Below are 12,316 nucleotides of genomic sequence, written 5' to 3'. Positions count from 1 at the left end.
GACACTAACAAATAGTTACTATTTGGTTCAGTTCATGCATTTCATAGAAGAGCAGGTTGGCAGCAGCTGAGAAATACAAGTATTTCCAGGAAATCTTAAGAGATATCAGAAGAAAGCAAAACTTGACCTAAAGCTCTATTTGCACTGAAGTTTCAAAGTGGGTTCCAACAGCTGTTGTCAGGACACACACCCTCAGCATCTATAATTACCTTTTACTCCTTCTCCTACACTGCTCCAGAGGGGGCTAGTGTATGTCCAAGTAACAGCCACTACTGAAATTATGAATAAATCTTTCAAGCTAAAGAGCCACTTACCTTGGAAGGTACCCAACAAAGTACATTTTGACAAGAGAAAAGAAATGATAGATTTTGAGGGGGGAATGCTTGGCCCAACCCTCATGTCAAGCCCAACGATTCACATTCACATTTTCTTATAAAGATTTTATTTATTTATTTGAGAGGAAGAGATATTGAGAGAGAAAGCAGGGAGGAGAGGGAGAAGCAGGCTCCTGGCCAAGCAGGGAGTTGGAGTCCAATGTGGGACTCAATCCCAAGACCCTGGAATCATGACCTGAGCCAAAGGCAGATGTTTAAGGACTGAGCAACTGAGGCACCCTAGCATACATATTTTCATGTGGTGTCTCATTTCCCCTCTGGCATTGCTGCCATTGCTATTAAAACACAGAGTCAAAAATTATGTGTACCCTGGGATCCAGCATGTCTACATCTAGAATATTGTTCTTGGAAATAAGAAGAGTGTCCAAAGATATGTGTATTGGGTTATTTATGGAAGAATTATAATGGTGAAAAATTGGGAACAACTAAATTGAACTCGCTAAATCAACCAGTCTAAGGCTCTATTAGCTCATTTGTTCAGCAGAGATAAAATATTACTTAGCTTGGAGGCAAAAGGGAGGTTGTAGCAGCAGTGTCAAAGACTAAGGCTCAATGCAATGTAGTATTCGAGTAAGTACTTAAAAGGGTGAAGAAATAAAGCAAGCAGTTATGGAGAAGAACTTTTTAAGCAAAGACATGAGTTAGAGCCAAGGCCCTAAGTTGAGAGCACAGTGGAAGGGAAGGATAATAGGCATTCAAAAGGGAAGGTTTGAGATGCAGCAACTAGGCAGCAGGAATAGGGAGGACCGAGCAGAAGACCTTCACTAAACTCAGGCAGGGTATCTTGTGCTGGCCCTAAGCGATCATCTTGTATGAGAATATGAAGCAGTCTGAATCAATTTCTTAAGCAGTACTCTGTCCATGAGCTATAGGTGGGGAAACAACTCAAGAAAGCTGTATGAGGGTGTCTGGGTGGCTCAGTGGGTTAAGCCACTGCCTTCAGCTCGGGTTGTGATCTCAGGGTCCTGGGACCGAGCCCTGCATCAGGCTCTCTGCTCAGCAGGGAGCCTGCTTCCTCCTCTCTCTCTCTCTCTGCCTGCCTCTCTGCCTACTTGTGATCTCTGTGTGTCAAATAAATAAATAAAATATTTTTTAAAAAGATGCTCTGTAAAATCCCAGGGCCATCACAAATCCTGGCACCAATCTTCAGCTCTACTTCCTAGAATGATTTTATTACTTGTATATTTTTTAAAAAGGTTTCTATTTTTACTCCAGTTTTTGTAAGTTATTTCAATTCACCAGGATATAGGGTTCGATAGCAGTTGTATCTCTTAAACTGTTTCTGTAATTTAGACTTTAAATGATAAATCTTTTTTTAATTAACATATAATGTATTATTTGCCCCAGAGGTACATAAATGATAAATCTTATCAATAGTCACAATCTATGGCCAAAAGGCAGAATTTGCCATCTGCAAATTTTTCTTTAAGCCTGAACCACTCAAAATATACTTTTTGGTGAACTGCCTTTTAAGACGAGACACAAAATGCAAATGTTGGTACTGTTATATAAATACCAATAGGATTCATTAACTCATAAAAGGGTAGTGCTAATAGAATTCCCAACTTGTAATTATTTCATGCAAACAGTTTTCACATGAGCCTACATAAACTTCTTGTCTTTAAGAACTTCATGTCTAAGAAAAGATTTCATGGCTATAGAAAATGTAAAGAAATTTAAAACTGTCACTTGAACAAAGAACAATAAGAACTTTCAATCACAACTCAGATGGCAGATGACAAAAACACATGAAGATGATCTGTAAACCCTGCACGTAGAGGCTTCCAGAAAAGATCAGAACAGAAATGATTCAATTACCCAATCAGCAATAAATCTGAGGCTACATAAATTGAAGCCAGAATCAAGTATGCCTAAATAGTTCTCCAAATTCCGGAAAATGTCATGAACTGTCAAAACCATTTGTTAAAAAAACAACTTTAGAGAAAAAATTTGCAAAAACAACTAAGAATTTTTTTCTTTAAAGTGTATAAGCCACATCTTAGCAATGTATTTATATACATATAAGCTTTATTCACACTCATGATCCATAAAAACATAAAATTTTCAAATAATTTCTTCTGTAGACTTATTTCCTTCACATTCTTCTTATAAAGGGGCTATGTTATTGGGTTCTGATGGCACGCATTTTTTTTTTATTTATTCACGTTTCTATCTTTAAAACTTTCATTTATTTGCAACTATGTATCTTGCCTAGAGAGCTTAGGATATCCTTATTTGTTAGACTATGTGTTTCAAATTCAAATACACTAGGGCAAATGCAAACACATTTTTATTTGTTAAAGGACCAAAAGGAGAAGAGAAATTCTTTACTCAAAAAAAAAAAAAAAAGATTAGATGTGGGAATTGAGATGCAAAATTAAACACTGTTAGTTAATTTGCTGTTTCTTTTTCCCATTTGAGGCCTTCAACCTTGATAGAAATAGTCACCAAGTAACCTTAGAGGGTTCATAAATACTATGTCTATGCGCTTTCAGTGTATCAGGATAAAAACATAAAATTAAAAAAAAATAGTCCTATATTGGTTGAGACCTAATGGTAAATGAATCATTCCCCCCTAGACTACTTCATGTATAGTCTTTCCGTGGGGAGGTCATCTTACCACTATTTCATATGCTCAAGGTCCATTGTAACTTTGTTCTGTCTCTCCATATTTGTATTTTCCTCAGCCTTTAGTTTGTCTAGATGCCACATTTACCCAAAACTCCTCTTCTGACAGGCTATTTATAGGTGAGTGTGATGGCAAAGAAATAGAGTCATTACTATTTTCAAATTTGGACTATATTCCAGAGGTTCCCAACACATATTTTTTAATGATTTATTGTTTTACCGGTGTAGGTCATTGAATTACATTGAATTGACTTACCCTTCACTTTCAAACATGTACTTTGTATTTTATTGATCTATATTTTCCTGAAACAACATGGGAGCTATCTTTTGTGTGAGGGCAAAGTATCAGGCCTTTCATAAGAAAGAAAAGATGAGGTCCTATGGCATATGTCATGGAGATAGTTAAAACCCCAAGTTTTCATATAGAAACACTGGTGATATTGCTAAAATTGGGACTCCAAAGTGGTATAGAATGTGGACACCAGCCAAAGTGTGTGTGTGTGTGTGTGTATACACGAACATATATTGTATATTATTATACTCTCTATATATTATACATAATAAGGATATACATTTGACCCTTGAACAAGGGATGGTTGGGGTGCCAATCTCCCATGCAATCAAAAAATCAAAATATAACTTTTGAATCCACAAAAACAACTAATAGCCTGTTGACCTGAAACCTTACTGATAACATAAACAATTAACCTATATTTGTATGCTATATGTATTTTATACTCTCCTGTAACAATAAAGCAAGCTAGGAAAAGAAAATATTGTTCAAAAACATCCTAGTGTAGAGAAAATACCTTTACAGTACTATATTTATTGAAAAAGTCTGCATATAAGTGGACACATGCACTCAAAATTGTGTTGTTCAAGGATCAACTATATTTTATATATAAACTGGGACAATCTTCATTACTTTTAAAAATGTTTAAAAGTTACAGAATTTGGTGGCGCCTGGGTGGCTCAGTGGGTTAAATCCTCTGCCTTCGGTTCAGGGCATGATCCCAGGGTCCTGGGATGGAGCCACACAACAGGCTATCTGCTCAGCGGGGAGCCTGCTTCCCTTCCTCTCTCTCTGCCTGCCTCTCTGCCTGCTTGTGATCTCTGTCTGTAAAATAAATAAATAAAATCTTAAAAAATATATAAAAAAAATTAAAGTTACAGAATTGGGAAGTTATATGACGTCAGTATACAGAGGTACTAATCTGGCCTCCCCATCTCAAGACAGCTGCAGAACAAGAGTAGTCATTCTACATTTAGACATCCTTCTCTGAGGCATCAAACCTGATAGGAAAGACAACCATGGTCAACAAATGTTGATGTGTCCAGAGCTTTGCTGGGTCTGTGGCTTCAAAATAAAGCATCAGCAGTCTTGGGCAGTGGGAGATGACAGCTTGGAGCAAGCCAATAGTTCTCCCCACCCTGACTGTACCACAATGGTAAATGCAAATGTTCTCGGTGAAAAGGAAGTGAGGACACAGGCTCCTCTTGAAGCTGTGGATGTGCGGAGCATGGTGCTTGCATGGATTGTGTTTCTTGTGGTGAGGCTCGGGATGCCACTGACACGGCCACCGTGAATCCATGCCAGGCAAAGGGACATCACCCCTACTTATTATAATCCTGATCCATAACTCCCCCCCCTTTCTGTATTTGAAAACAGAATCATGGAATTGCTCAAAGTGAAAGGCAGTATGAAAACGAATGACCCAATTTCCTCCTTTGATGAATACATTTTATGAAGAAATAATAATAAGTTAACACCGCCAGAGCATTTACTAAATGCGAGGCCCTGTTCTAAGTGATTTACAGTTGGTATTTGTTTTAGTTTCCACAACACCATTATAGATACGTGCTATTATTACCTTTATTTTAAATGGGCAAACTGAGGCAGAGAGAGGCTATGAGACCGATCCAACATCACACAGGTAATGAAGGAGTTGGGATTCCAGCCCAGGAAGTCTGACTCGAGAGTCCACAGGTTGTAGACAGCCAAACTATATATAACTGTCTGGAGCAATATAGTGATGGATTTTTAAAAGCGGTGGGTGGCTAGGACAGAGGAAGAAAATGAGCAGTGTCCCAGAAAAACCAGTTACCTTAGGTCTTGGGGAAGGTAGAATCCTTTCTATTCTGCCCTAGAGAAAAGCCATTTGGGAAACAATACTTATGGGAAATGGGTTTTCATTTTGGCTCTGGGCACTTCCCGTTAACGAAAAGGAACCCAGGGCTCAGGTAGCTAGCAAGCAGGTTCTCATATCCATCATGGAGGGTTTTGGAAATCTAATGAAGGCATTCAGTCCTTTTCCCCAAAAGAGGACTTACACATACCATTTTCAGATACAATTTTAAAGGCTTACAAACTTGGGTGCCTGGGTGGCTCAGTGGGTTAAGCCGCTGCCTTCGGCTCAGGTCATGATCTCAGGGTCCTGGGATCGAGTCCCGCATCGGGCTCTCTGCTCAGCAGGGAGCCTGCTTCCCTCTCTCTCTCTCTGCCTGCCTCTCCATTTACTTGTGATTTCTCTCTGTCAATAAATAAATAAAATCTTAAAGGTTTACAAACTCCTCGAAGCCTACTTTTCTCAAGGTCCCACCTTCAGAATCTTTGCCTCAGAAGAGCAGACTCACAATTATAATCAGTTTCTACCACACCATTCCGACTGCAATCTTCATGTTTTTCCATATGCTGTTCACACCATGTGACCCAGACCTATGGTGTCTGGTTTGAGAAGGGAGATAGTAGAAGTATTGTATGTATTATATTACTTGCTGGCTTTGGGCCAAAATGAACTGTTTTTTATTTTATTTATTTTTTTTTTTTAGAGAGAGCACGCACATGAGAGCATACATGGTGAGGGGAGGGGCAGAGGGAGAAGGAGAGAGAGAACCCCAAGCTGATTCCAGGCCCAGTGCTCAGCCTGACTCAGGTCTAGATCTCACCACCCTGAGATCATGACCTGAGCTGAAATCAAGAGTTGGATGCTTAACTGACTGAGCCACCCAGGCACCCCTATTTTTAGTAAATTTTTAAAAAGAAGCATTCATTCAACAACTACATTTCAGAGTTATTCACATATATTAAATTAGCTATCATTATTTGTGTCAATATTCATTAAGGTCTTTTTAATAATCTCAGATATCCTCAACATAATAATTGGTCCTTAGTCTACTATGATTTGGGCAGGTCTATGGAGAAGAAATCATTGTAATGAGGCACAAACAAAGGAAAAAGTGAACTTTTTTTCCTGACATACATGTAAACCTCTTCATTGTAGGCCAAGCAACAGTTTTTAACTTGTCTCTTTCTTTCCTGCTATCCTCTCGTGCAACTAGTAATAGTGTTTTTCAAAAATACATCAGACCACTTAGCACTTCCCACTACTTAGAACTTCCCATCATTAACCATAAACTTCACAAACTACCCCCTGCTGGTCCTTCCCATCCGCAGCCACCCCTCCACTCCTTTCCTCTTTCTGAGCTTCCCTCAGATCTTTGAAGAGTACACTCGATCACCTCTGCATATTGACATATCGCCCTCCCTCAAAAAGAACACTGTCCCCTCCTTATCCTTGTTCCCTCATCCTTACCCAGTGGCTTTTCCTCCTCCAGGTGTTAGCTCAATTGTCTCTTCCCTACAGAGGTGCTTTTCCCCAACACCGATTTAGGTAGAAACCTCCCCTCCCCAGCCCCCAGTGTGTAGTCTTTTTCTTTTTTTAGTTCAATTAATCAACATACAGTGTATGAGTAGTTTCAGAGGTAGAATTTAGTGATTCGTCAGTTCCATACAACACCCAGTGCACGTGCCATCACATGCCCTCCTCAATGCCCATCACCCAGTTACCCCATCCCTGCACTCTCCTCCCCTCCAGCAGCCCTCAGTTTGTTTCCTATGGTTAAGAGTCTCCTATGGGTTCTCAATGTATCTCTTAGAGCCCCTCCTTCTCTTATTCTTATTGTCATCACATTTGACTATAATTGCGTGTTCAAGGTCTACCTACAAGTTTGTAAATTCTGGAAGATTGGGAATCAATTCCATGTTATGAAGCTCTATCTTCTTCATTTCCCAGTGCCTGACACCTAATAAACACCTGATGAATTTTTATTGAATAATAAATAAATAGCAATAACAAATGGATAAATGAATAAAAGCAATAAATGCCAAGGGTAATATGAACAAGTAGAAAGTGTTATTCTGAAGTCTGAGAATTAATATCCAGTAATTTAACCGTGACTCTCATTTTTATATTATATACATGTCTATTTTATACTGACAGAATTCTAGCAGAATGGGATTTTTTTTTCCCTGTCAGAAATCTTTTGTTTTCTTGGATATGAATAGATTTCCTTGCTTGCCACAAAACATTATAAGATGGCTGGATCATAGTACATTTATTTCATTCATGAAGAAACTTGATATTCAGACAGTTTAAAGAATGTTTTTTCGAAGTCTTAGAAATTTATGGCCTTTGATAGCAAGTCCTATGTTCTTTCATCTATAGGGCATTTCCTTAGGCAATGATATTAATTTTTAATTCTTGTGGGTAGTAAAAAAGAGAAGTGACCTTGAAGAAGACCTAAATGCTAGTCCCAACCATTCCATTTGCTTGATCAGTTAATGCCTTAGTCATCCATTTCATTTTTGAAATAGAGGAGTTGGATTCTAAGATGCCTCCTATCACTGCCATGAACTGCAGGGAAGTGAAAGTTCAAAGTAAATTAAAAAAAAAAAAGCTATGTATATAGTGTCAATGTATTGTCAGGGATGAACACAATAATTGTCCATTTATATGAAACTTTCTAAAAGATACGACTGTAATAAGTATTAAAATAAAGACATGTTGAAGATGTCAGCTGGGTGAAATTTTGTTGTTCCCTTCTCCACACACACAAAATTTTCTTTCCCTTATAGGGGAAATGAAAGAAAATAGGTTTCAAAGGCAGTGAGGGCTGAAATGTATTCATTCCTTCATTCCAAAGAAAAAAAATCCACTGAGCATTTTCTGTGCACCAGTCACCGTTCTAGGCCCTGAGATCAGCCCACACAGGACCTGGATGTAAACCCCATGGGGTAACAGTGCTCACCAGTGTATTCCTAGCACCAGTAAACAATGCTCCATTAATGTTTGCTAAATAGAGAGAAAAGGAAGAAAGAAGGAAGGAGAAGAACTCTGTTTAGGTGCTGGAACACACGCAGAGGTCCTCTGAACTGATTCCTGGTGCTAAAGAACCCCCCCCAATTTTTCCACTGACAAGCTACATCCTTGAGTTCCTGCCTACTCTGTAGAGAAAAACCTTCTTTCAAGTCTTACTCTGGGATCTATGAATAAAAAAGACGACTCTGTTCCCTGGAACTGTGGACATATTTAAACACCATAGGAAAAAGTACATTAGATAGAGCTCTTCATAAAACAATTTTCCGTAATAAGGTTTCTGCTTTCTTTGTTTCCACCTCAATAAACAACAGAGTAGAAGACTGCTTTGTTTTCTCACATTCCTTCCTGCATTTGTACATAAGCAGGATTGATTTTCACTTTTGGGATTTCAAGATTTTATTAATTTTATTAAAAAGGAGATTTTGTTAATTTTATAACTATGTATATGTGAGAACTCTGAACACTTAGCATAAGGTGAAAATTAGAACAGATGCCAAATATAATTCCTCCAAGTTTGAAATACTCTTATTCTTCTTATAGGAGCTTGACGTAATGCTTTCTGAGCAGCTGCTAAGTTAAAACTGTAATTCCAAGCTATTTGTGAATTATTAGCAATATTACTAAGTATGTCATATAACCTTTTACAGTATATGACATTAAAGTTTGTCATGGGTCCCAATCACATATGGTTCTCCTTAAAAAAGTACATGGTTATGTTTCTTTGTTGAGAGAAATCATAAAACTGAAAAATGAAATATTAGCTCTCTATTCTGTTTTGTCATAACCTGTATTTCATATTTCAGCTTAAATGCACATTCCCTGGCAATGAGTAGTATTTTCAACGTTCTCTCCCTCCAACACACAGCCACATCTAAGTTACAGCCACCTGTTGAAACAGACAAGGCTAAACCTAACCAAAATTGACATTTAGTAAGTTTACATTCCTCCTCCCTGTCAATTCATTCTCACTAAAGTCACCTGTGATATCTTAATCTACATTCTTCACCAATCTGGCAAATAGCCACCTTCCAGGGCAGTACAAACCTTTATTGGTTACTTCCCAAGCAACTTCAAAAAGCAGTAAATCTTCCACAGGAAGTTCTTCAACTTCCCACCGAGGAAGCCCACTCAGGGATGTCACAGATAGAGATCGGCCTCGGAGCATTCTTTTTCCAGTCCTCTGAAGCTTTTCTGAATCCTTTATTCAATACACTGGGATCCCAGGAGCAGTGTGCAGAGAGCTGTGTAGGTTCAAGTTAGAAGATCTCAGGCTTGGGGAACTTCTCATCGATGTAAACCAGTCCAACAAAATCTCTGCCTCCCAGAGAACTCTCAGTTTAAGCAAGAATTCTCAGCTCCTCTTTACAGTCTTTCTGGGCAGGTCCAGGGAGGACAGTATCTCCAATCAATATTAACCTAAAACAACTCAACCACATGTAAAATCCTCGGGTTCGGGGCTTAGGCAAGCACCCCTTTCGGTGGTGGAACCCTCATAGGCTGAGCATGACACAAATCCAGACCTTTAGCCCTTGTCCTTTTGACCAAACTCCTAGACTCATGTAGTCATCAGTGTTTATTTCATCACTTCCAAAGTGATCCAAGATTAGCAATTCCCCTTTTTAAGTTTGCAGACCACTTTAGATTCCATGAAGAATTCGCTGGGACCGTTTCTATGCTTTAAATCCCTTTAGATTTCCTAAGTATGCTTTGGTTTCTGTTTCTAGAACATTAAAAAAATTATTCCTAGTTACTATAGTCTACATTTATAATCTAAATTTGAAGTCCAAATTTATAATCTAAATTTGAAATCTAAATGAAAATGTATAAATTCCAGTGTGTGTTTTGGTATAACATACAAAGAATTTAATCTTGACTGGTCAATGATAATTTAAAAAAAAACTGTTTTCAAAAGTTTAATCAGATCACCTGATGATTGTTTTACTCACTCCCACTCTATTACTCTGACTTTTTGAAATTCCTGGTCCTCAATTCTCATTCAGGGTTTTTTCCTCAAATACCAGCATTCTCAGCAACACATCATCTCCTAATGACCCTCAAAGTAGACCTATGTAACTCTTTTGATCCTATAATTTCCAACAGGCAGACACCCTTTACCAGTTCTTTTAAATAGTAAATGCCGTTTTCAAAATTGCTCCTTTCAGTCAAGAAGAGGGAAATAAATGGAAACATTTGAGATCTGTTCACAGGATATATCCTCCTCTATTCATGTTATGTGGGCGAATCCTCTTTCCTCTGTGTGTGTATGTGAGAGAGAGAGAGAGAGAGAGAGAGGAGAGAGAGAGAGAGAGACAAAGGGGATAATATCTGTAATAAGATTTGGAGAGGAATCAGAAAAAGAAAAATTATCTGCTTTCCATATTCCTGAATGTTGTCCTCTAAAATTCCAGCAGAGGTCACTAGATACATTCAGAAAAGCACATATTTGCTTTGACAGTGTGTAATCTTTTAAGTCTTTAGGATACTGAAGGCTTAATTAGCCTGCACCTGCATATTCAGAAAGAGTCAGTTAATGTATTTACGGAACACCTATTATGTGCTGTTACTCTGGAAATGGAAAGTATTTTAGTAAACAGTAAACAAGTGCTTGCCTTCATGTGGACAGGTAGACGTTCATCATGTAAACAAATAAAAAATATTTCAGGTGCTGTTCTTTCTGAAGAAGAAAAACTGTAAAGTGATAGTGCCATTCAGTGAAATGAGTGCCTTAGCTGGGAGTGCTGGGAAGATCATTCTGAGAAAATGTTATTTGAATTGAGACACAAAGGATGAATAAGAGGCAACCCTAAAAATCTGCAGGAAAAGGGAAACCTAGCATCTTGTTGGTGGGAATGCAAACCAGTGTAGCCACTATGGAAACGGTATGGAGGTTCTCCAAAAATTAAAAGTAATACTACAATGTGATCCAGCAATTCTGCTTCTCGGTATTTATTTATCTGAAGGAAATGAAAGCACCAACTCAAAAAGAGATCTTCATTCCTGAGTCACTGGGGCATTCTTTGCAACAGACAAGACTAAAGATATGTTTGCAGGATTTGGATGTGCACCACATGGACATTTAACTTCTGGAAATGCAACTGTATCAGCTAGACAAAGAGAAAATAGAAAGAACAAGAGAGAACAATTTAAATAGCTTTTGAGAACCCATGTAAAGAGGAGAGAGGATGCTCCGATGGGGAGAAACTAGGAAACGACAGTTCCTATGTTCGGTTTTCCATAGTCTGAGTATCTCACTGGCTGAACGTGTCTGAGGTTTTTATGTTGTTTTTCTGGGTTTTTGTTTTGTTTTGTTTTAAGATTTTGTTTATTTAAGAGAAAGAGAACAAACAGGAAGGAGGGGCAGAGGGAGAGAGAGAAGCAGATTCCCTGATGAGCAGGGAGCACAATGCAGGACTTGATCCCAGGACCCAGGGATCATGACCTGTGCCAAAGGCAGTTGCTTAACAAACTGAGCCACCTAGGCACCCTGTGCCTGAGATTTGACATACATTTTCCCATTTGTATGACAGCTACAGACCCCAACTTAAGTAAAAATATCTCCAATATACTCTATGCAAGGGGTCCCAGGTTGGCTCAGTGGGTTAAGCCTCTGCCTTCAGCTCAGGTCATGATCTCAGGGTCCTGGAATCGAGCCCTGCATCAGGCTCTCTACTTGGCGGGGAGCCTGCTTCCCCTTCCCTCTCTTTCTGCCTGCCTCTTTGCCCACTTGTGATTTCTCTCTGTCAAATAAATGAATAAAATCTTTTTAAAAAAAACTTTATACTCTAAGCAAAAGATAGTAACAACTTGCACTAAGTACTAGCAGTGAATTTAGAGAGAAGTGAGTGATGGGATGTTTGTTAACAATTGGCACTTCTTGGAACTGATGGGGTGTGGGAAAGTAAGGGTAGTTTGGTACCTATCAAACAAGGCAGTTGGCCATGTAATGCACTAAAATAAGGAATATCGGGGGGAAGAATGGATTTATTTGAGAGATTAGATAGTGACTTCCATTTTAGACATGGTGAGTTTGGGATACCAGCCAGATGCAGAAAGTTAGATATTTCTGCCTACTCAGAAGCTCAGATGAGAAGTCTGGGACTTGGCTAATAACTAAAGCCATGGGAGTAGTGAGAT

General features: G+C 38.6%; 1 protein-coding gene across 1 annotated transcript in view; it reads right to left on the bottom strand.

Moving 5' to 3' along the window:
• The window catches only part of GYS2 (glycogen synthase 2), a 51,916-nt gene extending 42,221 nt beyond the window's left edge, over nt 1–9,695 (bottom strand). Inside the window, exon 1 of the mRNA XM_032347710.1 lies at nt 9,227–9,695. Coding sequence (XP_032203601.1) covers nt 9,227–9,347 — 121 coding nt within the window. The 5' untranslated portion in view covers nt 9,348–9,695. The remainder of the gene's footprint in view (nt 1–9,226) is intronic.
• Nucleotides 9,696–12,316: the final 2,621 nt, after the last annotated feature.

This window comes from Mustela erminea, chromosome 6, assembly GCF_009829155.1.
Source record: "Mustela erminea isolate mMusErm1 chromosome 6, mMusErm1.Pri, whole genome shotgun sequence".
Classification (NCBI taxonomy): domain Eukaryota; kingdom Metazoa; phylum Chordata; class Mammalia; order Carnivora; family Mustelidae; genus Mustela; species Mustela erminea.
Note: the sequence above shows the minus strand (reverse complement) of the source record. Positions and strands in the feature narration are given on the sequence as shown.